Genomic DNA, 26,998 nt, shown 5'->3' on the forward strand with positions numbered 1-26,998 from the left:
TGGAAATTGAACCTTTGAGTTATCTTTGTCCATACAAATAGCTCATTTGAAAATACCCTTTATACAGCACAGAAAAAAATGCCATTGGAAATTTCAGTAAAACACATTAGAAAGTTGATACTTGAACTTGTGTGACACAAACACTAAATCTTGCATATTAAATATAAACAACATCAATAACTTGAGCTACCAGAGGTGCCTAGTAGTCTAAAGTGCTTGCTGTGCTTGGAAACAACAGTCAGATATCCACAAAATAAAAGTCTGTAGAGTATCCACATGGTAAAATATGCAATTATAGTTAGTAAAATTACTGAAAGAGAAATGAAGGTAGTAACTGTGATAAAAGTGTAAGAGAATAAACACTTAGACATAAAACAGCTTAAAAAGAAAAAGAAGTCACATATTTCTTAAGGAACTGCACAGATGAGCTACTAGACATACTTGTGAGGAAATCTATAAGAAAATTTAAAAGGCACTTACAGCTTATCCGGAATGTTGCTTAAATAGTCTTTTTCCACAGACCTTTGCACTGCATAAAGGAAGAAAATAAACGCTTCCCTTAACTCTCTGTCCTTTTCTTCATTCTTCATTCTCCAAAAGCACCCAGAAGGAGTGAAACTCGACATGAGAAGTGGAGTGTTCAGAAGCAAGGAGAACAAAATCAAAGTGAACATCTTTGTCCTACTATAAGCCTCGGTGTTGTGGATTGTGAAGTGTCATGCATATCTGCCTAACAAATGGGCACTCGTGTGTTCATATCCTCTTTTATGTTTCTGGACAATGAAAAGTTTACTTGCACATTCATGATTCCTTTTTTCCCTTAGGCCCTTCCTCATTCCTGGAGGAATCTTCCCTGGGACTTGTCATCTGAGGTCCACAGTCCATTTGGTAAACATGAGTTGATAAATATATTTGATAATAGTTCTGTCTGTGGTTTCATGACATCATTCAGGTTTATGGATATTAAAATCCCTGAGCAGACGCTGTTTAGTTAAAGTTTTGTTACAGAACTATCTTATATATCTGCTTATGTGTACACCAATAGAAACTATGTCAGTAGATATTTTTAGATAATGCACAGTGAAATATAAATTATTGATTCAGATTGGGCATATAAAATGGCTAATGACTGCATGGTGAGCATTGTATCACCAAGTCTATATGATGTAAAGGTGGCCAATTGTCTGGGCCATCTGAGAACCTCAGAACATACACACTGTGAAATATGTCACACCAATGGCAAATAAAGAATATCTACCCATAGCCTATGTTTGCAGGTTTAGAGAACCAATAATCAGGTGAAATCCAGAATTTTCTTGAGTCCTGTTATACCAAAAACCATCCAGCTACTCACAAAATAGCAGCTCATGTACACTTCAAATGTTGATTTTTAAAACTTCAACAATATCGAAAGAAACTCATGACCTTTGTGTATCATTTCAAATATTATATGAGACTTATCCCTCAACCAACACTTACATTAAAAGTAATAAACTATGTTAAATAATTGAGTTCTAACACATGATCTCCATCCTAGAGCCTCAGTTCCCACAGATCAATTTAATGTGATAGCCCATTTCTTGTACTTCATCTTTGCTTTTCAGTATTGTTTTATACTCATTTCTATTCAAGTAATATCTGTAAGGAATTCTTGTGCTGAGGATCTTAGAAGCAAATAATAACTGGGAAAAAACTGTGGTTTTAATGGTAAATTCTTCCTACACAAATTGGAGAGTAATCTATACTTCGTGGCAGTGTAGAATCTGCATTGCCAGTATAAGCATATACTGATATTTTCTTCCCACTAGCTTCACAAGATGTTCCATCCCTAATTCCTGTAGACCTTTGCACTTCTCAAATAATGCCTGACCTAATTTTTTTGTGTAAAGTGGTGTGTCTGTGTCACACACACACACACACACACACACACACACACACACATATGTACACACACACACACACACCAACAATCACTCCTACACACATAGATACAAGACATACACTGTTAAACTAGAGTCTATGAAAATTCAGAATTTCCTAAGTCTGCATGTTTAGCTTAGCATAATGACCCTCTGTTCCATTCGAAATTCCTGCTAATGATATTGTTATTTTTAACAGGTTGCAGACATATCCATTATTTACATATAGGCCACCATGTGCTTTGCCTCTGAATTCAAATAGGTCTAAGAGAAGTATGGACCCAGTAATTGAATTTATTTAGTTTCATCTTTGCTCTGTGGTTTCAGTCATTTATGAAGTATATACAAGTTAATTTTAAACATCTTTCTGTTTTATCATTTAGGTAAAAATAACATTCTATATATTTAAAATATAGGAAATAATATATTTTCCAGAGGGTCCCAGAAACCTACAAGTAGAACATTATGATAGGCAGAATTGGTGCCAGGGGTCCCGATCAAACTAAGGCACCAGCCAAGGCCAATACAGGCGGTAAACCTTAAACCACTACCCAGATCTAGCCAATGGACAGAACATTCTCCACAGTAGAGTGGAGAGTGGGATATTACTTTCTCACATACTTTGGTGCCTCACCTTTGACTATGTCCCCTGGAGGGGGAGACCTGGTGGCACTCAGAGGAAGGACAGCAGGTTACCAAGAAGAGACTTGATACCCTATGAACATATACAGGGGGAGGTAATCCCCCCAGGAACAGTCATAGGGGAGTGGAATAAGGGGAAAAGAGGAGGGAGGGAAGAATGGGAGGATACAAGGGATGGGATAACCATTGAGATGTAACAAGAATAAATTTATAAAGGAAAAAAAGAATGTAGGGATAAAAAAATATATTTAATTTTATTTAAGTAATTCATTCAGATTACATCTCAGTTGTTATTCCATCCTTTGTATCTTCCCATTCCTTCCTCCCTCACTCTTTCACCATGTTCTTTCCCACTAGGCATGGGACAGAAGGGAACTTCCTCACCTACTATTTCAATATGGCCTATCAGGTCTCATCTGGATAGCCTACTTACCTTTCCTCTGTGTGCCACCAGGCCTCCCCACCAAGAAGTGCTCAAACAGAGGGCACCAGAGTTCATGTCAGAGTCCGTTCCTCTCTCCACACAACTGGGGAGAATGTGCCTTCCATGGGCTAGATCTGAATAGGGAGCCTATGTTTATCGCCTGCATGCTCTTTGCTTGGTACAGCACTTTGAGAAGACCCCACTAGGTCTCAATCTCCCATCCTTGATGGTCTCCTTGTAAGGTTTCTAGGCCCTTTGGGTCCTAATATTTCCCTATTCTCCGAGGCCCCTATCACCTGGGGTCAAAATAGGAATTCTCAGCATCTGTCCCAATCTCCTGCTGATTGAAGACTCTCAGAGGACATCCCTGTGGGGCTAGTGTCCAGTTACGAGTGTGTATAGACCATGTGTATCTTTCTGGGTCTGGGTTAACTCACTCAGGATGAGCATTTCAAGTTCCATGCACTTACAGGCAAATTTCTAGATTTCCTAGTTTTTAATACCTGAGTAGTATTCCACAGTGTAAATGTACCACAGTCTCTTCATCCATTTTTCAACTGAGGGACATCAAGGGTGTTTCCAGAATTTGGTATTACAAAGAAGACTTCTACGAACAAGGTTAAGCAAATATCCTTGTGTGGTGGAGGATATTTCGGGTGTGTTCTGAGGAGTGGAATAGCTAGGTCTTGAGGCAGCCCTATTCCCAGTTTTATGAGAACGTGCCAGATTGGTCAGATGGATTTTCAAAGAGGTTGTACAAGTTTGCACTCCCACAAGCAATGAAGGAATATTCTCCTTTCTCCACATGCTCAGCAACATGTGCTGTCACCTGAGTTTTTGATCTTAGCCATTCTGATAGATGTAACATGGAATGTCAGAGTCATTTTGAGTTTCATTTCTCTGATGACTAAAGACACTGAGCATTTCTTTAACTGTTTCTTATGAATTCTATATTCATCTGTTGAGAATTCTCTTTAGCTCTGTACCCCATGACTGGACTCAATTATTTTGTTTGGTGGTATTTAGTGTCTTGAGGCCTTTATATATTTTAGATATTAGACCTTTGTCAGATGTAGAGTAGGTGAAGAATGTTTCCCAATCTGTAGACTCTTGCTTTTTTCTATTGACAGCATCTTCTGCCTTATAGAAGCTTCTCAACTTCACAAGGTCCCATTTATTAATTGTTGACCTTAAGTCCTGAGCTATTGAGTCTCTGTTCAGGAAGTCATCTCTTGTGCCAATGGGTTCAAGGCTCTTCACCAATTTTCTTCTAAACAATTTAGTGTATCTGGTTTTATGTTGAGATCTTTATTCCATCTGGACTTGAGTATTGTGCATGATTGTAAATATGAGTCTAATTGCATATTTCTTCATGTAGACATCCAGTTAGAACAGCTCCATTTGTTGAAGATACTATCCTTTTTTCATTGAATAGATTTCACTTCCTTGTCAAAAAGCAAGTGACAATATGTGTGTGGATTCATTTCTGAGTCTTTGATTCTATTCTATTGATCAACCAGCTTATAGTTATCCTAAGACTATACTGTTTTAATTACTGTGGCTGTATAGTACAGCTTGAGATCAGGTATACAGATTCCTCCAGAGGATCTTTTATTGTACAGAATTCTTTTAGCTATTCTGGGTTTTCTTAATATGAATTTGAGAATTGTTCTCTACATGTCTTTAAATTTTGTGTAGGTATTTTGATAGGGATTGCACTTAATCTGTAAATTGCTTTTGGTAAGATGGTCATGTTTAGTATGTTTATTCTCCCCATCCTTGAGTTAATTTTATATCCAACCACTTTGCTGAAGGTGTTTATTAGCTGGAGGAGTTCTCTGATGGAATTTTGGAGGTCACTTATGTACACTATCATATCATCTGCAAACAGTGATAATTTGGCTTCCTCCTGTCCAATGTAGGTTCCCCTTGATCTCCTTGTGTTGTCTTATTGCTCTACTAAAACATCAAGTACTATTTTGAAGAGATGCTGAGAGAGTGGGCAGCTTTGTCTAGACCCTGATTTTAGTGGAATTTCCTTGAGTTTCTCACTATTTTAATTTACACTGGCTATTGGCTTGTTGTATGTATCTTATATGATGTTTATGTATGTGTCTTGTATCCCTGATACTCCAGGTCGTTACATTTTAATGGATGTTGAATTTTGAGAAATGCTTTCTTGGCATAAGGAGATGATCATGTGGGTTTTTTTTAATTTTGTTTATGTGGTGCATAACATTGATGGATTTCCATATATTGAACCGTTTCTGCATGTCTGGGATGAAGCCTACAGGGTCATGGTGAGTGATACCTTTCATGTGTTTGTTCTTGGATTTGGTTTGTGAATATTTTATTGAGTACTTTTATGTCACTGTTCTTAAGAAAATTTGGTCTGAAATGTTTTTTCACTGTTGGGTTTTTCTGAGATTCAGGTCTTAGTATGACTGTGACATCATAGAATAAGTATGGTAATGTTTCTATTTTGTGGAGTAATTTGAAGAGTATTGGTAATAAGTATTCTTTGAAGGTCTTTAGAATTCTGCACTGAAACCATCTGACCCTGGGCAAGTTTGTTTGTTGGTTTGTTTTGGGAGATTTATGATAACTGCTACTATTTCTGTAGGAGAAATAGGACTATTTAATTTGTTGATCTTATACTGACTCAAACTTTGATGGTTTCCATCAAGAAAATGCCCATTTCCCTCAGTTTTTCAAATTTTGTGGACTATAAGCTTTTGAAATAGGACCTAATAACTCTTTGTATTTCTTCATTGTCTGTTATTTTATTTCCCCTTTCATTTCTGATTTTATTGATTTGGATATTGTGTCTCTGCTTCTTATTAGTTTGCCAAACAGTTCATTAATCCAGTTGATGGACTCAAAGAACCAGCTCCTGCTTAGGTTGATTCTTGAATTCTTCTGTCTGTTTGTAATATATTGATTTCAGCCATGAGTTTAATTATTTCCAGCCATTTACTCCCCTTGGGTGTTTCTGCTTCTTTTTTCATAGGGCTTCTAGATATATCTTTAAGTTGCCTATATGAAATGTTTCTAGTCTCTTTATGAAGTCTCTTGGTGTTATGAATTTTCCTTTTATCACTGCTTTCAATGTATCCCACAAATTTGGATATGCTGTACCTTCATTTTTATTGAATTTTAAAAAGTCCTTAATTTCTTTTTTTTTTTTCACTGCTCCAGTTGTTGTGTAGGGAGTTTTTCAGTTTCCGGGTGTGTAGACTTTTGCTTTTCTGTTGTTATTGAAGTCCAGCTTTAGATCACAGTGATTGGACATGATACAAGGTATTATTTCAGTCTTCCTGTATCCTTTGAGGCTCACTTTGTGTTCTACTATATGGTCAATTTTGGAGAAGGTTCTCTGAGGTGCTGAGAGGAAGGTATAATTTTTTGGTTTGGGTGAAAATTCTGTAGATATCTGTTAGGTCGATTTGATTCAAGACATTGGTTAGCCTTATTATTTCTCAGTTTAGTTTCTGTTTCATTGACCTATCCATTGGTGAAAGTGCGGTGTTGAAGACTCCCACTACTAATGTGTTCAGATCAATGTGTGACTTAAGCATTGTTAATATTTCTTACAATGTTGGGAATAAAAAGAAGAAAGAAAAAACACCAAATGAGGATGCCTTTGAACTGTGTGTACAGATGCTCAGAACTGTGATGTCATCATGGTTGAATTTTTCCTTAGTGAGTATGAAATTTTATTCCTTATCTCTTTTGATTAATTTCAATTGAAAGTCTATTTTATTATATATTAAAATGGCTACACCAGCTTGATTCTTGTGTCTGTTGGCTTAGAATACTTTTTTCTAGTATTCTAGGTAATGTTTGACCCTGAGGTAATGTTTTTCAGTGTGGGTGAGATGTGTTTCTTGAATGCAAAAGAATAGTGCGTCTTGTTCATGCTTCCATTCTGTTAGTCTATGTCTTTTCATTGGAGAATTGACACTATTGATGTTGAGAGATGTGAATGACCAGTGACTATTAAGTCCCGGGACTTGGATGTTGGTTGCAGTAGAGTGTTTGTGTGGTTGTTTTGCTACAGTGAAGTTATCTATTTCCTGTGTTATCTTGGTTGTAGTTTCTCATTTTGTGTTCGAGTGTTCTCCAACTTCTATAGAGCCAGATTTGTGAATCGGTACTGTTTGAATTTGTTTTTGCCATGGAATATCTTGTTTTCTCCACCAATAGTTATTGAAAGTTTCACTGGGTATAGTACTCTGGCCTGGCATCTGTGGTCTTTTACAGTTTGTAGGACCTCTGCCCAGGCTCTTCTGTCTTTTATGTTCTCTACAGGGAAGTTTGATGTAATTCTGATAGGTTTGCCATTTGGACTTTTTCCTTTGCTGCCAAGGAAATTTTTCATTGTTCTATACATTTGTGTTTTGATTATTTAGTGATTGGATTAATATATTTTTGGTCTATTCCATTTGGTGCTATGTAGGACTCTTTTATGTTTATATGCATCTCTTTTATAAGATGAGAATATTTTCTTCTATGAATTTGCTGAAGTTATTTTCTGGCCCTGAAGCAGGGACTCTTCTTTTTTCCTCAATTCCTAGATCCTTAGATTTCATCATTTCATGGTTTCCTTGAATTTTTCAATGGTTGGTGTCAGGAATTTTGGGGACATAATATTTTCTTTGATGGTTGCATCTAATTCTTCTGTTGTAACTTTTGCACCTAAGATTCTTTACTCCATCTTTTGAATTTTGTTAGAGAAGCTTATCTCTGCATTTCCTGTTTTCTTAAATAATTTCTTTTATTCCAAGCTTTCTTCTGCCTGTGCTTTTATCATTGTTTCTATTTTCATTTTCAAGTCTTGAACAGTTTTATTGATTTTCATCATCTGATTGTTCACATTTCCTGAATTTCTTCTAGTGATTTCTTCATTCCACTGTATAGGCTTCTGTCATGGCCTCTCTAAGATCCTCAATCTGGTTGTCCACATCTTCCTGTATTTGTTTAGGGATTTTGTTTGTTTCCTCCATTATCATCTTCATTACTTAGGATTTGACGTCATTTCTTCTGCTTCAGTCATGTTTGAAGTCCCAGGGTTTATGTATTGGGATAATTGTGTTCTGGATATGTCATGTTGTTTTAGGTTTTGTTGTGTGTTTTTATGCTGGTCTTTAGCTGTCTTGGTCTTTCTGATGTTAGGATGTAGTTTTGGTGTCCTTCACTGGTCATTGAGAGTAGTGCATTGGTGAGTGTCTATAGAGCTAGACCCCTCACCTGTGGGGATAAGGGTATCCTTCAGTGACTTGGTTTCAGCTCCAAAGGACTTTGCCTCACACACTGGGTTCCCCACTGGGCCAATACAGGCTGGTGATGGTATTCTGCAACTCAAGGTTCAATCTGAGATAATGAAGGTAATATCTGCTTTTGGCTGGATATGGAGATCTTCCACTTGGCCACAGGGGACCTAGGACCTCCGATTAGTATTTCACAGAGTGCAGAGTGGGTAGCTGTCTTAGGCTTCTGCCAATTCTTTCTTGGGCCTGCCTCTTCTTGCTCCAGTCCTGGCCATGGGACTTGGATTTAATCTGCCACAGAGTGTGGAAGCTGTCCATTGACCTGAACTTCTTTCTGCCCATTCATTCTCCAGCCAAGGGACCTAGATTCAGTTCAACAGAGAGAGTGGGAGCCATGCCCTAGCAGAGAATCTCTCCACAGCCATTTGGCCCCTATGTGGGCTCTTGGTCCTCTTTGAACTGGCAGGGTGATCTGAAGTCAGATCTATCCCATATACACACACTGTGATCCCCTCTGGGCTAGCTGAAACTACCGTTAGCGTGTAACCCACAGTTTAGTCAGAGAGAGTGTAGATACCACCCATGTGTCTGTGCTGGGCTTTAAAGACACAGGACTGCACGTGTGTTGTCTGGGGTCTGATTCACACATTCGACTGGGTTCTCCCTTGGGCCATCAGATCTAAATGCTGGTGTTTCATCACCCACAGTTCATTCCCCAATACACAGTCCAAGATATAGCAGAGCTACAGCTGAGAGTCTCGCATACAGCCAGTCTCCGTAGACTGAGCACCCATCCTCCCTGGACCAGTTGGATGGCCTGAGGCCAGACCCAACTGTGCTCTGCACCACGTCCATATCTCTCACCTAGCACTCGCCAGGTCTTGTGGTCTCTAGCTCCCATCCTATCTCTAGGCTCCATCCGGCTGCTCAGACACAGTGCATAGTTGGCACTGCCATCTTTGATCAACCCAAGAGATAATACATTTAATGAAACTTTTAAGATTCTAAAAATGTATTACAAATAGCAAATGAATATGTAGATATGAAGATGAAAATCAAAAAATGTTGGATGTTATTTTTCCTTCATATCATCATCTGTTGTGAGCCATTAAATTTGATTTCATATATTGTTTATTCTGAGTAATGCTGAAATAAACACGGCAGACAAATGTCTATATTCAGTGCTAACTTATGAAAACACAAATTGTTCCATGAGAGGTTTAATGGAGCAAAACTTACTCCTACATTAGCTAAATAAAGTAGCTGTGTCCTGCTTACCACATTGGAGCCCTCAGTTTCAACTCACCCTAAGAATTTCCTTCCTCTCATTAACCTATTTGTCATTGTTATTTTCTATAATTTATTTAGATTATATCCCAAATGTTGTGTCTTCACTTGTACCTTCCTGCTCACCATCCTGCTTTCACCCTATTCCCTTCCCCTAGACCTGTGACTCAAGGATACCTCCTTTATACACCATAAGATCACAACTTATCAGGTCTCATCGAGATAACCCACTTCCTAGTCTGCTGAGTGGCACCATGCCTCCCTAACAAGGGGAAGTGCTCAAATTAGGAGCACCAGACTTCATGTCAGAGGCAGTCCCCACTATCACCATAACCATGGAGAATGAGCTGTCCATTGGCTATATCTGAAAAGATGGACTAGATTTCCTACATGCATTGACCTTGGTTGGTACAGCAGTTTCTGCAACTCCCCACTCCCTCATCTGCAAGCCTTGACAGTCTTCTTGTGTGTTCCTAGAACCTCTGGATCCTCTATCTCTACATTCTTCATTACCACTCTCACTTGGAGTTCAGTAGAGAGTTGCAGCATCTGGAACAATCACCTGTGAGTGGGCATTCTCAGAGGAAATCCATGTTGGACTAATATCCTTTTATAAGTGAATATATACCATGCGTATCCTCTGAGTCTGGGTTACCTCACTCAACGTGATAATTTGTAGTTACACCCACTTGCTTGCAAATTTGAAGATTCCCTTTCTTTTTTAATAACTGAGTAGTATTTCATTTTATAAATGTACCAGTTTCTTTTTCCATTCTTTGAATGAAGGACAGCTAGGGAGTTTCAATATTCTGACTATTATGATTAAGGCTGCCATCAACATAGTTGAGCAATTTTCCTTCTTGTGTGGTGGACCATCTTTTGGATATTTGCCAAGAAGTGTCCTAGGTGGGTCTTGAGTTAGCATTACTCCTAATTTTCTGAGAAACTGCCACATTGATTTCTAAAGTGGATGCACAAGTTTGCACTCCCACATGTTCTTCCTCTTTCTACACATCCTCAGCACCATTTACTGTCACTTGAATTTTTGAACTTAGCCATTCTGATGAGTAAAAGATGGAATCTCAAAGCCATTTTGATTTGCATTTCTCTGATGACTAAGGAGGTTGAGGATTTCTTTAAGTGTTTCTCAGCCATTCAATATTCCTCTGTTGAGAATCTCTTTTTAGATCTGAACCTCATTTCTTAATTTTTTTGCTTTTATTGGTGGTGCTGAATTCTTTGCAAATCTTGGATATTATTTGTCAGGTGTAGGATTGGTGGCAAACTTTTCCTAGGATGTAGGCTCTTGTTTTCTTCTGTTGACAATGCCCTTTGCCTTAAAGAAGATTTACAGATTCATGATGTCCCATTTATTAATTGTGACCTGTTTGTGGCATCAACAGGAATTTTTCCACTGTGACAATAGATTAAGGCACTTTCACAATTTTTCTTCTGACAGATTTAGTGTGTCTGCTTTTAATGTTGAGGTTTTTAATACACTGGGCCTTTAGTTTTGTACAAGGTGATAAATATGGACCTTTTTGCATTTTTTAATGTGTAGACAGGCAGTAAGAGCAGCACCATTTGTTGAAGACCCTATGTATTTTCCATGCTATGGTTTTTGCTTCTCTGTAAAATCTCAAGTGTCCATAGGTGTGAGGATTGATTTCAGGGTCTTTGATTTGATTCTATTGATGAACCAGCATGTTTCTATTCCAGTACCATGCTGTTTTTATTACTGTTGTTGTATAGCATAGACTGTGGATGGGTGGGGAGATATGAGATCAGATCCACATTCTCACATCCCACTGGGCCCACTGACTCTGATGTTATTACTGTGTGACTCACACATCTGTCAGAGAGGGAGGGGGAGGGCGCAGGTGAGGCAAGCACATTTGACTGCTTTGGGCTTTGGATTTTGTGCCTGTATGGTTGCCAGAACCTGGAACTTTCTGTGGACTCATGGGTGGGTGTGAGATCAGATCCACCTGTTTTCCTGAGATTGCTCTAGGGGAGAATCTCTGGAGTCCGGCGGTTTACCATGCACAGTTCAGTCCCAGATACCAAGTCCATACTATAGAGCACAGCTGCAGATCATCAGAGCTGGTACACATCCAGACTCTGGGGACTGGGCATGTGCTATCCGTGGGCCAGTTGGAAGACCAGAGGCCAGACCCACCTCTGCTCTGTATTTTGTCGATCCATTTCACCTAAGACACTTCAGGACTTGTGGGTCCGCAGGCTCCATTTTGCAGTGCTCGGGACACCATCTTGGATCTTCCTGAAAAGCAGCTTGCTTATGCAGACTCTTTAAAATATTATCCTACAATCTTTCAAAGACTACATGTTTTCAGTTTTATATGACAATTTGTGTATACATGTTTGGTTGTTTTTGTTTGTGTGTGTTTCTTTTTTGCTTGTTTGTTTTTTGTTTTGTTTTCTTTTTTGAGATATGGTTTCTCAGTGTAGCCTGGGCTGACCTGGACTCACTTTATAGACCGGGATGGACTCAAACTCTCAGAGATCCACCTGCCTTTGCCACCCGAGTACTGAGATTAAAGCTGTGTTCCACCACGTCCGGCAGTGTGTGAATTTTCTTGTCTTGTTTTGTACACAGGTGAGTTAAGGTAACATGAAAGCCAGAAGATGACATCTTATTCTTTGGAGCTATTGTAACATAGTGTTGATTACATAAATTTTTCAGGGCTGAGCAATGAATCATGCCTTATTAAAGAGCTAGGTATGTTATTAACTGCTAAGGCTAAGACACAAAGCCATCTTCCTTAGTATTCTTTATGTTTGTCAAACCATCACGCTTCTAAGTTTAACTCTTCGACTTCCTTGTATAACGTCAATATTCCCTTACCTTCCCCTTGTAAGGAAGAAAATTGGTTTACTTCCATATGCAAACATGAGTTCACACTCCCACAAACTTTCTCAAATTTTTAATCTCCATTCCACTGGCATCAAGTTCATTCACCCAGAGATTATAAAGTTTGGTTATAGTTTGAATGTTTTTATTCTAAAGAAGAAAAGAACATTTGCACTCAGCACTATGCCCCAAGAGTTATAAATTGTGAAATAAGTATCAGGGCAAGATATATGGAAAATATAGAACTCTAGTAGCCATCATACTGCTATGCAACATCATTACAGGAAACAGTGAGCAACATCCTAAGAAGAGCCAGATCATGCTCTGCAGCCCAATATTTGGTGGTTTTGTACCAACTTCATATTTCTCAGTTAGATTTCATTTACCAGTCAGACTACCTGGCACAAGCCAAGAATCAGTCTCTGGACAGAGCCAACCCCTGACATTATTAATGATACTCTGCTGTGCTTGTAGACTGAAGCCTAACTGTGTTGTCCTCTGAGAGGTTCTGCTAAACACAGGTTGAAAACCAATGCTGAGAACCACAGCCAAACATTCCATGATAATAGGGAGTCTTGAGGAACAGTGGGAGGAAGGAGAAATGGACTTGAAGTGACAGGAGCTCCACAAAAAGACCAAAAGTGCCAGCCATCCAGGGCACAAAGAGGGTTCCTGAGACTGAGGAAACAACCAAGGACAATGAATGAACTGGACATATGCCAAATACACGTATGTAGAGGATGGACAGATCAGGCTTCATGTGGCTCCTCTAGGAAGAAGTACAGGGGCTGTTACTGACATGGATTGTGATGCCAGAGTTTTGATCACTAATCTGAGGCATAACGAAGAAAGGATGGAGAAAGGCAGGAAGGGTAGGAATAGAAGGAGAGTAAGGGTGGTATCTGCAATCAGGTTAAAAGTTGAATAAATCAAATAATTTAACACAAAATATTCATGCTATACAACCTTACGAATATGATTTCTCCCTGATCTTTTGAAGAGAATTTTTGTCTGGCCTTAATAAAATGATGTAGCACTTGGGAACAAAGATGCATCCCAGCATGCCTGCACAGGAAGACAAGATGGAAAAAATCTCCACAGCCACCATGACCTTGCCCTTGGTGCTGTGGTAGACAGGGAGGAAAGTGATCCACACAGTGCAAAACACCAGCATGCTGAAGGTCAAGAACTTGGCTTCATTGAATGTGTCAGGCAGGTTCCTGGCCAAGAAAGCCAAAATGAAGCTTCCCAGGGCCAGGAAGCCTAAGTATCCTAGGACACAGTAAAATGCTATAACAGAACCCTTGTGGCAGACAATAATAATCTGGCCATGCTCAGAGTGTGCATCAGTATTAACAGAGGGAGGAGAAGCTCCTAGCCAGATTGAACAGAGAATAATTTGGATGAGTGTACAGAGAGGAATGATGTAGTTAAGAGTTCCTGAAACCAGAATGTACCTCATCTTTCGTGCAGGAGCTGTGACTTTGAAAGCCAGAACCACTGTGATTGTTTTGGACAACACAGTGGAAATAGCCACAGTGAAAACAATTCCAAATGTGATTTGCTGCAGGATGCAGGAGACTGAGTTTGGACGGCCAATGAAGAGCAAGGAACAGAGGAAACAGAACATGAGTGACACGAGTAAGATGTAGCTGAGAGCACGGTTATTGGCCTTCACAATGGCTGTGTCATTGTGCTTCAAAAATACCCCAAGAACCAGAGCTGTGAGGGCAGAGAAGCCCAAGGCCATTAAGGCCAGAGCCATCCCCAAGGGGTCTTCATAGCTCAGAAAGATCACAGCTTTGTGGATGCAGTGATTCTGCTCTGTGTTGGCATACTGGTCCTCAGGACACTTCACACATTGATCCATGTCTAATGAGAAAGGACAGATTCGTTAGTACAGCTTCAGCAGTTTATTGACAAGACATTTCAATAACTCTATTGGAAAAGCTTTGCAATACCTTCATTTTATTGCTGATAATATAATTGAAGGAAATTGTTATATAACAATGCTTCTATTTAGTAATTCTTATTATTTTTATAGAGAAAAACAATCCAAAGTTTGTCTATTTAACAGTGTTGATGATTTACCATGTCCTTAGAAAGCAGATTGTGTACATCATTCTGGATGCTATCATGAAATGGCTGTGTCTGGCAAATTCACAAAATCTAAATGCACTAAACACAGTGTAACTGAGTGTCTTTTAAAACCTCCGTTCCCATGCACTCGGTGCCTCCTGACTTCACTGACTGTTCATTTAATGCTTTATGAGAGATGGAGACTGAGTTCTGCTTGGGGAAGAAAAGTGACAGCTTTTCTATTTCCCAGCCCAAACATAATGTTATCTAAGGAACAGGAAAAGAAATCATTAGGGGTGTGTGTGTGTGTGTGTGCATGCACAAACACACTCATGTGTGTATTTATATTTGGGTGTCCAAATAAATGTAAAAGATATGCTCATACATGGTAATCATTTGTTAGAAATAGGAATGTGAGTGTGAGAAGTAAATTTTCCTGGTATATAAATGCAATTTAAAGGTTTGAAATTTGGAAGAAATAAAAAATAATGATTAATGTGTCCTTTTTTATGTTCTAACCTGGTTGTATGGACAAAGAGTCCCTGAGCCTTGATCATGAGAAGCACTAAATCTATCACTGAAGAGAGAAACCTCTCTACAGACTGAGCACCACAGAGCCCTTCATCTTGACTCCACCTTCATGGGAAGCATTCAGCATCTTCCTGCTACCCTCATTTCAATCTCTATGGGACTCAAACTCTGTGAATAGACTCTGAGGTAAATTTTACATCAATAAGCAGCATGGAAGAAATAAAACAAATCCCACATACAAAAGTGGCCCAGATTTTTTTCAAGACAAGATTTCTCTGTGTAGCCTTGGCTGTTCTGGAACCACTTTATAGACCAGGCTGGTCTCAAACTCACCATGATCCACCTGCCTCTGCCTCCCAAGTGCTGGGATTAAAGGCATGTGCCACCACACCCAAATTTTTTTTATGTGGAACAAACTACTTCACTCATAATATGCTCTTTTGAAATGACAATGGTAGGCAATTTCATTGGAATTGTGCTGATTCATTAGATAGTTGCACAGAGTTAAGATGTGCTTCCTGGTTTTTAAGTCTTTTTATGTAGAACAATTGATTGATGGTCAATTGTAACTAGCTGTTTTGCCTGAAGTGATGGAAAGTTAGCTGAACTATGAAGAGAATGTCCTGTTCTTACAGAAAATCTGAGTTCAGTGCCCAGAACTCATATGAGGTGTTTCACAATTGCCTGAAAATTAACTATAGAGGTATTAGTTGTCTCTCACCTTCATCTGCCCTTACGTACAAACACACTCACAATGCACATGAACACCTATAAAGAGTATTAATCTTTTTCTATTTATTGATTTAATTACCTTAGTTCTTATTCATTTTAACATTGAAAACGATTTTATTACAGATTGTTTAATCATTATGGATGTTATTTGAGTGCATACATGTCAGAAGGCATTTCTAAGAGTTCTTTGCCTCCTCTCAGTATATGAGTCCTGGGGGTGAACTCCAGCTATCAGTCTTAGTGGCAAATGATTTAAATGTAGAGCCATATTATTGGCCAGAAATGTATTTTAAGAACTTAAATTTTATTGCATAGTATCACAGGCAAATGTTGGAAAAATCATTCATTGTCCATTTGCATTTAGCCAAGCATAAATAGATAATCATTATACTAAACGGCCTCTGTAGCTTGCAATAAATTTTTAATGTTTGTATAAATTACTTTCATTATAAAACTGTTCTAATCTATTATTTCATGAAATTATTAATTGAGTGTCATTTATAAAATGTTTGATATATAAGACTTGTTATATTTTGTACACCATGTGTAAACAATTATCTTCACCTTCCTAGAAACAATTCACATCACACATTTGAAAATGGGTAAGGGAATAACAATTGAGATGTAATCAGAATAAATTACAATTAGGGGGAAAGAAAATGAGCCTCTATGAATCACACAAATTTTGTCTTATACTCAGCCATTTCCGATTATTTTACAAGTAATTATTTTATCACTACTCTAATTTATCTACGGATAAAGACTTGTTTTCTAGGACCTCCATTACACAGTCCATGAGATCTGGTGCGGTATTCTGTCCTCTGTTGGATCCTGTACATATAAGGGTACATAAACATATGTAGGGACACATACATACATGGAAAAAGAATAAATTTACATTTTGAGCATTCACGACTGGAATCTTTTATGCATGTAGTTATAGGGGAAATTAATAAACAGAACAGATCTCATGCACTATGTGCTCACACTGCACTTTGATTTTATTTCTTTGAGAAAATATAATGTGACAGAAAATGAATGAAAATGTAAAACTAGGCAAAAGGGTTTTTGTTGTGGTCGTGGTGGTGGTTAAGACATTGTTAATGTTGGTATTCCTGTGACTGCTAATGGAGAAAATGGTATATTATATTATTGTAGTTGAATTTTAGACTCCTTCAGCATGCCTTTGTTGATGGAGAGGATTATCAATGTAAAGTTTATCACAGCAGTAAACACTCACTTGTTCCATTAGAAATTTCATTTTCTGGGCAGTGGATACAAATAAAACAGCAAAGAGACATTCCCTCCTGCCTGAATTTTCTGAATCCAGGACCACAATCAGCACTGCATACAGAGGGCACCATCTGAGGAAATAGGATACATATTGAGTTTTATCTACTTCAGCCATAACTATATTACATTAGCATGTTGAGATATCAATAAGCTTATTTTATATACAAACACTGAGGAACGACATGTCACTTGGTACTTTGTATAATGGCAAGTGTATGAATATATTAAAACAAGTTGATGAAAAGTTGAGCTCTTTGCAAAATTTTAGACATTATGGAAACGGAAGTTTAGAGTACTTTGTGCAAACACTACAGAGATGCCACCTGGTCTTCTTGTTGATTTTCATCAAGCTGACACAAAGTACAGTAAAAACATAAAGAACATGGAATGAACCTTACTTGAGAAATTTTCTCTATCAGAATAACCTTCTTTCTAACGCTAATGCATTTTATTATTTGGTAGTCATTGTAGGCATGCCCAGTCTACTAAAGATAATGCTGTTGCTAGGCAAGCATGTGTGAGAAATGACACAGAGCAAAGCAATAAGCAGTGTTCTCTCAAGGGCCTGTGCTTTAATTTCAGTCTCCAAGTTCCGTCCTTTTCTTCCCTTGCTTATAACACATGATCCAATACAAGCTTTCTTCCTCACCATGTTCATGGCCAAAATTTAAACAAAGCAACGACTTTGCAAGAAATGATGAAAGCACATTTAAACAGGGGAAATATCTCCTCAAGTCTTAAATAACAAACACATCTTCCAATAAATTAAGACTGCAAATCTTCACAAACTTAATTTAAAGAAAAACACGTTTGAAAGGACAATCCTAGTGACAAAGTGCTGAGTTGATATGTAAGAAGCTGTAATGTGATGTGTTTCCTGAAGTGAGAAGACCTTAAGGAGCCTATAAATACTGTGGGAACCCGAGTAAAAGATAGTTTGTTTGATGTTAATTGAAGGGTTTCTCAGGTTAAAGAAAGGTATGTTTTTATTACACTAAACTTTATGATGGGGCTCAGTAAGAAGCATTAGAAATCTGCTGATAGGGATACCAAGAAGACACTTGATACCCTATGCGCATGTTCCCTCTCACTTACAGTCCTAAGGGAGAGGAGGAGGAGGGAAAAAGGAGGGAAGGAGGAACAGGAGGATACAAGGGATGGGATAACAATTGAGATGGAATATGAATAAATTAATAAATATGTTATAAAAAGGAAATTTGCTGAGTGTTGCATGCTCTTTTGAATCGTTCATTCAGTATTAAGGTGTATGTGAAAACCACATTGTCACTGGTACACAGATTCATCTCATGTTCTCCACATACACACTTAACTAGAACGCTTCCCTTTGCTGTGGTGGTTGTGAAACAGGGTCTCACTCTGTAGCATTGGGATACCTCAATTCCCTATCTAAAACAGGGAACATTACTTTCTCTCTTTTTTACTTGTTCTATTAATTTATTCATATTACATCTAAATTGTTATCCCATCCCTTGTATCCTCCCAATCCTCCATCCCTTCCACTTTCACTTTAGTCCCATCCCCTATGTCTGTGAGTGAGGGGGACCTACTCTCCCTATATATGATCATAGGGTATCAAGTCTCTTCTTGATATCCTGGTATCTTTCGTCTGAGTGCCACCAGGCCTCCCCATCAAAGGGATGTGGTCAAATATGGGGCAACAGAGTTCATGTGAAAGTCAGTCCTTGCTCCTCGCTCAACTGTGGAGAATGTGCTGTCCATTGTCTAGATCTGGGTAGGAGTTTGATGATTACTGCACATATTGTCCTTGCTTGGTGCGATAGTTTGCACAGAACCCTTGGGCCCAGATCCATCCATCATAATGTTTTTCTTGTAGGTCTCTAGGACCCTCTGGATTCTTCTATTTCCCCGTTCTCCAATACTTCTCTTACCTAGAGTCCCAAGAGGATGTCTTCACATCTATCCCGTTTTCCTGGTAAGTGAAGACTTTCATGGGACATGCCCCTTGGGTTAGTGTCCAGTTATAAATGAGTATATATGCCTTTAGTCCTCAGGGAAATGCAAATCAAAACACCTCTGAGAATCCATCTTACACCCATCACAATGGCTAAGATCAAAAATTCTAGTGATATCACATTCTGGTGAGGATGTAGAGAAACAGAAACACTTCTTTATTGCTTGTGGGAATGCAAACTTAAACAACGTCTTTGGAAATCTATCTCAAAAAAATGGGAATAGGGCTTCTTTAAGCCCCAGCAATTCCACTCATTGGAATATACGTAGAAGATGCTCTAGCACACAACAAGGGCATATGCTCAACCATGTTCACAGCAGCCTTCTTCATAATAGCCAGAACCTGGAAAAAGCCTAAGGGTTTCTACGTAGAAGAATGGATAAAGAAACTGTGGCACATCTACACTACTCTGCTATTAAAAAGAAGGAATTCTTGAAATTTGTGGACGAATGGATTTAACTAGAAACTATCATACTGAATGGCTTAATCCAGAAACAGAAAGACTCAACTGGTATATATTCACTTATAATTGGACACATTCTCTCTTTTTAAAATATATTTTCACAATTGTTTTGGTACATGGTAAAAATTTCTTTATTTAAGTAATTCATTCAGATTAAATCTCATTTTTATTCCCTCATTTGTATCTTCCAATTACCCATCCCTCCCACTTTCATCCCAATCCCCTCCCTGAGGTTTGTGACAGAAAGGGACCCTCTCCTCCACTATAAGATCACAGCCTCTCATTTCTCTTCCTGGGAGCTTGTTAACTTTTCCTCTGAACATTAACAAGTCTCCCCACCAAGAAAAAGTGGTTAAGTAGGGGTCACCAGAGTTCATGTCTGAGTCAGTCCCTGCTATCCACACAATTGTGGAGAAAGTGGTATCCATTGGCTAGATCTGGATAGGGGGTCTATGCTGACTACATGCATTGTCCTTTGTTGGTACAGTATTTTTAGCTGACCCACCTGGGTCCAGATCTGCCAGCCTTAACTGTCTCCTTGTAGGTTTCTAGGATCCTCTGGGTCCTTCTATTTCCCCATTCATCCTTACCTCTCTCACATATGGTACCAGTAAGAAGTCCCAGTATCTATCCCAATCTCCAGCTAGGCACTTGTTAATATTTTAATGACCATTTTGAAAAAGAGTGGAGACAGTGCATATTGCTGCCAAATTTCTATTCAATTTTTTAAGGCATGGTCTCTGTCACACTGCCATCCTTGGATTAGCTATCTAGGCCAAACTGGTCACCTATCAACAGAGAATTTTCTAAATCTGCCTATAAACTGTTTGGATTAACACATGCACCACACATACCTGGCTTCATTCTTATTTTAATTGAATTTTTATGTTTTTCTCTGCATCTAGTACAATGCTTTCAGTCTGCCATAAAAATCCTATTCTATCAAGATATTACCTGTTCTTTGTATTCCAACATGGTTTTTTTACACTGAATAGATGATGGATTTCTTTATAATGCATTTATGAATATTTTTGTATAATCATATAATTCCATCTTAGAGTGTATTAACATGATTTATCACATTTAACTTATCTGCATTTTGGAATCACGATTGCATTTATTGAATGAAATACACTTGGGTATAGCGAACACACATTCTGGTGTGTTGTTGAATTGCCTTGATATGTGTATACGTCAGAATTATTCCATCCATGTCCATCAAAGTGAATGGTTATATGGATTTTGTTCGTTTGTTTTTTTGTTTGATTGTTTCACTTCATAATGATGTATCACCTACATTTTTATAGAAGGATTTCATTCTGGTCAAAAATATCATTTTTTCCAATGGAAGTAACAAAAAAAGTTTTGGGGTGTTTTTGTTGTTTTACTGAACCAATCTTGTTGTCTATGGATTTTTATTAGAGAATGTGAACATTAACAATAAATTATTACTGTAGATTATTTGGTGAATATTATCTAGTGTTGATATTGTAGTACTTGATAGTTTTGTAATAGTTGCTTTTCTCAGGAGCTTAGTGCTTTCTATGTGTTCCTTTGATCCTTGCATTCATCATGTAAAGTGGTTCAACTAGCATCTTTCATGGTAATTTTTCAGTGCTTCTAAATTCCTGTGATTGTGTCTATTATTGAACTCTGTTCTGTATCCTTCTATTATGAGGAATAACTTTTCTGTTTATAGTTACTGTGGCTGGCTGTTAAATGTTTGAAATATATCACTCTTACTCTCCTCCTGTAAAAATTTCCATGGTGACATTGACTGATATACAGATAGGAACTTGCTATGACACAGTCTTCTGTACTGCAGCCTTCAAGTGTATGTCTTTCTTACAATATAATTTTTATGTTAAATATGGCAAGGGTTGTTCATTTACTGATTTTCAACCTTTGCTATGTAAATGACTGTTGTATCTAGATGGGAACACATCTCACTTGAAATTTATGATTACGTTATACTGGATGTAGTGTTGATGAGTTGAGTGTTTCCATCTTTTCCTCTTGTGATCTGGACTGAAATTCTGATCTTCTGATCAGAAATCCTCAAGTCTCCTATATTTTGAATCTTAGTATTGTTTTATTTTTTTATAGTCTAATTTTTCTAATACTTATGAATAATATTCAAGCTTTGCCATCCTGTCTTTATCTTGAACTATTGTCTTGCTGAGACTATTTACGTAGATTTTTATTTCATTTATTTGATTTTCCTGTACATATTTTCTGTTTGAGTATTTTTATTATTTTGTACTTTCCTGAAATTTCTTTTTCTCATGCTTTTTCAGTGACTTATTTTATGGTAGTTCTTGTGATCCCTCTTATCCTTTCTGAGGAAAATTATGTCTCTTCACTTATCATAGAGCATTCTCATAGTCACTCTTTGAATTATGTATTTAGCATATCATTGAACATACTCTCATTTAAGACTATGACTGTAACATTTTGAGCTAGGTAGATTTGATATCATCATTTTTATGTTTGTTTGCTTCTGCATGTGTCCTGATATGCATATTTGGAAGCAGAGCAATGGTTCTATATTTTTTTTAGTATTGAGTATTATTCAGGTGCAGGTTTTTGTAATGCCCAATCAAGCTGTGTTTGGAACACACATGAGAAATCACTGCTGCCATCGAGTGTGTGTGTATCTCAGTAGCTAAACTTCAGATCCTGTGTTCCTCTGCATAACAATGATTCCCCTCATCACTCTGAGACGGACTATTAACTGCAAATGCCAGAGTACATGTGCAACCTGAATTTCAGGACTTAACATCTTTAAAATTTAAACAACTTGGTGGTTCCATAGTTCGAATAGAATACTTCAATAACAACCACATCAGAATTCATACCTAGAACATGCCCTGGAACTATGATGGAAATTTTTTTCACAAATTTATGCACAGCAGAAATGTATTACTACCAAATACCTCCAAATACAGAAAGGGAAAGCAGATACTGCTTCATTAGTTTAAATGAACAACACAACAATTAAGAGGACCAAGCAAGGATACTGTAGTGAACAGTTTCTATACATGGTATAATTTAGAGCTGAGGCATGGACAAACTGTGAATAACAATTGATTTCCTGCACCCATTTTGCATATCTAAGCTGGCTCACATTTCCATAAATATGCATCACCCTTCTAATGTCGATATATACCACATACGCCAGGGTTGCATGGGCATGTATCCAGACAGAAAATCCATAACATATAAAAAGGAAAGAAAATACAAAGTAATAATTAATAGAACATTTAATATTTATCAAAAATTATAAATTTATGATTAGAAGGGTTGACAATTTAGAGACTCTGTGTCAGAGGCTTGAGCAAACCTATAAAATAAAACTGTTGCCTTCTCTTCAATCACTTCCCCCGATGGGGTACCTTATCATCTCACAAAAGAAGAGAATGCAGGCAGTCCTTATGATACTTGATAGGCTTGGGTCAGTGAGTAAGGGAGAAGGGTTCCACTCTCTGAGGACTACAGAGCGGGCATAGGGGAAAAGAGGAGAAAGGGTTGCCTGGAAGGACATGAGGGAGGGGGCTAAGGCTGGAATGTAAAATGAATTAAATAAAAAATTTAAATTAAAACTAAAAGAAATGGTGAGTTTCATTTCTAATGCCTTTGGATTTTTAATTTACTGCATCATTACACTTAGCCTCAGATAATTTAATTTTTTTATCACAGATTCATAATAAGTGAGGAAATCACTATATGGCAATAAGAATGGTACCATGAGTCTATTGCTCACTTTACTGGAAATATTATAAATGAGTGGTCAAAAGTTGTTTCATATTCATCTTAAAAAACAAAACCACAGTTCTTTGATAGTAAAATACAGTGTAACTATTGCATGAACTCCTCAAAGGACTAACAAAAGGTCACATAAGAAATAGTGAAAATAAGAAACGTAACATAGGAGACTAGAAGTAGGTTCCTTATGGGACAATTTATTTCATTTCACTAATGTTTAAAAAAGCATAAATGGACCAACTAAACACACAGTGTTTACTGGTATGGAATGGAAATCAGTACAGTTCTTTCAACCCACCTGTCGACTTCCTGTGGCCCATTCCAGCATGTCTTCAGATAAATGCAGCTGTTGACCAGTTGGAAAATCTAGGCTAAACTTTCCTATCTTCACCTTAAGTTCAAAATCATGTGGGAGATTCCAAATGTAGAAAATGTCATACTCTTTCTGAACTTTTTCTTTCTTGTTCATGGTCACATTGTCTCCATTAGGGCTAGTGAAGTGGGTCTTTCTCATCAAGGAGTGCATCTGAAAAACAGACAGTTTAATACACTAAATATGCCCTTCCTTGTTGGGAGAAAATGTCTAATGATTGTATCTGAAAAGCAATTTTATTGAAGGGATCAGGTAGAAATTTTCAATGAAATCAATATGATATATTAATTTGTCATAATGTTTGAAAAATTTTAGTTCTCTGAAAGTAAATTAAGAAACACAACATTAGAAAAGCACATATACATCAAACATAGATATGCAACACACACACAACACACACACATGCATCTGCACAAAGAGAGACCCATATCTACATAGAGATACTCACATAATATAGCCACATATTTGTTTACACACACAATAACATACATGTCCAGACACACATCAGATCATACAGGCACAGACAGACATATACACCACACAGACACACAACTACAGACATATACCAAACACATACATAGACACACACATGCACAGACAAATACACAAAGGGAGACATAATGAGATACAAATATTCACACAGAGAGACATTGACACAAAAACACATTTATGCTCACAATATCAAGGAGATACAGACAAAAATACACACACAGAGCAAGAGATATATACATATGTGCAATCCAATATACAGAAACACAGTACACACAGACACATGCACTGACAAATACAATCAGAAACATTCACATAACCAGAAACAAACACACATGGGCATTGAAACACATACAACTTATGCTCACTTCAACAAAAAGACAAATAGTCAGATGGACAGAAACACAAAAGCACATAAACACATACGCACAAGTGCACACACATTTGTGCACACACATAAACTGAGATATATACACAGGCCCACAGAAACACACATAGAAACACAAATACAGTCAGAAAAGTGAGTGTCTGGTGTGTGTGTGTGTGTGTAATAAACTGATTCGCATAACTCTTTCTGTGTAATTACACTAAGCCTTTGAGGAAGGTGAACAGAGACTACATTTGGGGAGAATCAATTGAGAAAACAATCCCCTGAACTTATTACCTCAATTTTCAGAATTAATGAACAAATAGTCATCTCTTCATCATGGTAACAATTAATTAGAAGACACTATCTCTCCGGTATTATAACAGGAATGATTATATTCAGTTGCTCTGTTACAGAGTCACTTATTTTCACTGATAAATGGTGTCTTTCATTCCAAGACCTGTGTATTAAATTCTATACAATGCTCTAGATTCATTGTGACAGCATAAAAACATTTAGAAACCTAAGTTTTGGGGAAACAGTCCTAGTTGGCTCAGTTAATCATCTGAGAGACTCTGAAAAACTATGACATTGATAATATCATGTATAATCCACTAGAAGAAACCCTACCTTTGAGCAGCTATCATCACGTTTTTTCTCATTGTCAATTGGCTGATTTTCTACCTGTTGAAGAAGCAACTCACGAAAGACATGGGCCAAAACATATGCAGCATTGTATATGTTGTAAATGCTATCACTGAGGGCCATGTCAAAAGTCTGTGCCATTAGCCATTCAGATGAGGCATTGGATGAGCAGTTCGTCATTGTCTTACAGTTAGATCCTGAGGCTTCACAGTTAAAGTTCATCCAGCCCTGGCTTGCCAGATATTTATCTGAGTATTTGAGAGGGTTCAATGTCTGGACAAAATTTTTGAAACCTGAAATCTTACCATGGTGGTATTCAAAAGTAAGAGTCCCATGGAATGGGTCAAGTGTGAGATCTCTCTTACTTGTAGGAACATCCCACTGTGAGGTGGTGATCCATGTTCTTTGTATACCTAGAGATTTCCACATTGTAAAGGCCACAGCAAGATTACTGTCTGTGTCACCATAAAGGATAACAACATCTGTGGATGATGTCATGATTTGGTTATAATACATGTCAGCTTTTGACATGTATACTTCCATGTTCTCTGAGATCATGTTCACAAAGGCAAAGCAGACTATATTCTTTTCCATTACTCTTTTCAAATCTGAGAGAAATTGTGTACCCTGTTCATTGTCAGAGATGGCCAGCCCTACCCAGTTGCAGTTTAAATAAAGTAAGAAGGCAATGAGGGCCATGGCAAGAGATGTATCCTCATGGGCCATCTGATAAATATAGAAAAATTGTACACGGTCATTCAGGAGAGGATGGAAAGGCCCATAAGTAAGATGGAGGACCTAGGACACAAGGAACAGCATGAGGTAGCATGTACTTTTAAGAACTTGTAAACACATTTTATCTGTAAAAAGTTCTAGAAATCTCCCTTACCTGTTACTTCTCCTCTTATCCCCATTTCACGCAGAGAAATTCCAGATCCCCAACAAGTATCTGAATAACACCATTGTACTACCAGACTGACATAAGGACAGTAAGACCAGTCTCCTCTTTACACCCTTTTGTGCATCTTATCAAAGGCACCAATGAAGACACAATTTCATTACATTTTAACCACACAAATATCTCACCTGCTGAGGTTCACGGCTGTACATGAAGGTGTGATATAGTACAGATGTTTCCCAGTTTGGTCCTGTAAGAAGTACTGTACAACCGACACCTTTGGTACAGTCATAATTAGGATGAGTCATGTCAGTTTGTAGTAAAATATCAAGGAGATATTCTACTAGTGACTCATTTAGAAAATTTGGTACTTGAAATACTAAAGACATATTTGGTAGAAGATGAGAGTTTCTATTTATTTCATCCAAGGAAAAAGCCAAAACCAAGGGAAACAGGCTTTCAGATGGTGCTCTGTAAAATGGTACAATATTTATTATGTACAGAAGTATACACATAATCATTGGCATTCAATACAATGACTATCCTGTACTTGAAGATATTGTCTTTATCCCTATGTTTGGGACAAGTATCCCATGTAATAAGGTTTACAAATATAAAAATATGGAATCTTATAACACCTATAAAATTTCATGTGAGTTCATCTACACAAAACATGCATATTCCATGGAAAGCTTTTTCATCTGTGGTTGTTGAGTACTTGCTCAGAAGGTAAAGACAAGGCCACAGGTTTTGACCAAGCTGTGAACCTGATCATGCATTCATTTATTAATTATACAGAAATGTGAAAATTACACATGATGTTTGAGCCTCTGAGTTTCTGGTATTTCCATATGAAATGAACTGAATTGGCTAATGTAGTGAAAGAGTGACTGATGAGTGCACACGAGTGTTTCTGGGGCAATATTTGGTACCTGTACTAACAATAAATTATAATT

General features: G+C 37.7%; 1 protein-coding gene across 1 annotated transcript in view; it reads right to left on the reverse strand.

The window, feature by feature from the left end:
* LOC311590872 (vomeronasal type-2 receptor 116-like) overlaps window positions 1–26,350 on the reverse strand; it is a gene marked incomplete at both ends in the record, with an annotated part of 41,737 nt that extends 15,387 nt beyond the window's left edge. Inside the window, 2 exons of the mRNA XM_084770173.1 lie at window positions 25,510–25,942; window positions 26,231–26,350. Of these exons, the coding sequence (XP_084626299.1) occupies window positions 25,510–25,942; window positions 26,231–26,350 (553 nt within the window). The remainder of the gene's footprint in view (window positions 1–25,509; window positions 25,943–26,230) is intronic.
* Between the last annotated feature and the right edge of the window lie 648 nt (window positions 26,351–26,998).

This window comes from Acomys minous, assembly GCF_964271855.1.
Source record: "Acomys minous genome assembly, chromosome: 20".
NCBI lineage: Eukaryota > Metazoa > Chordata > Mammalia > Rodentia > Muridae > Acomys > Acomys minous.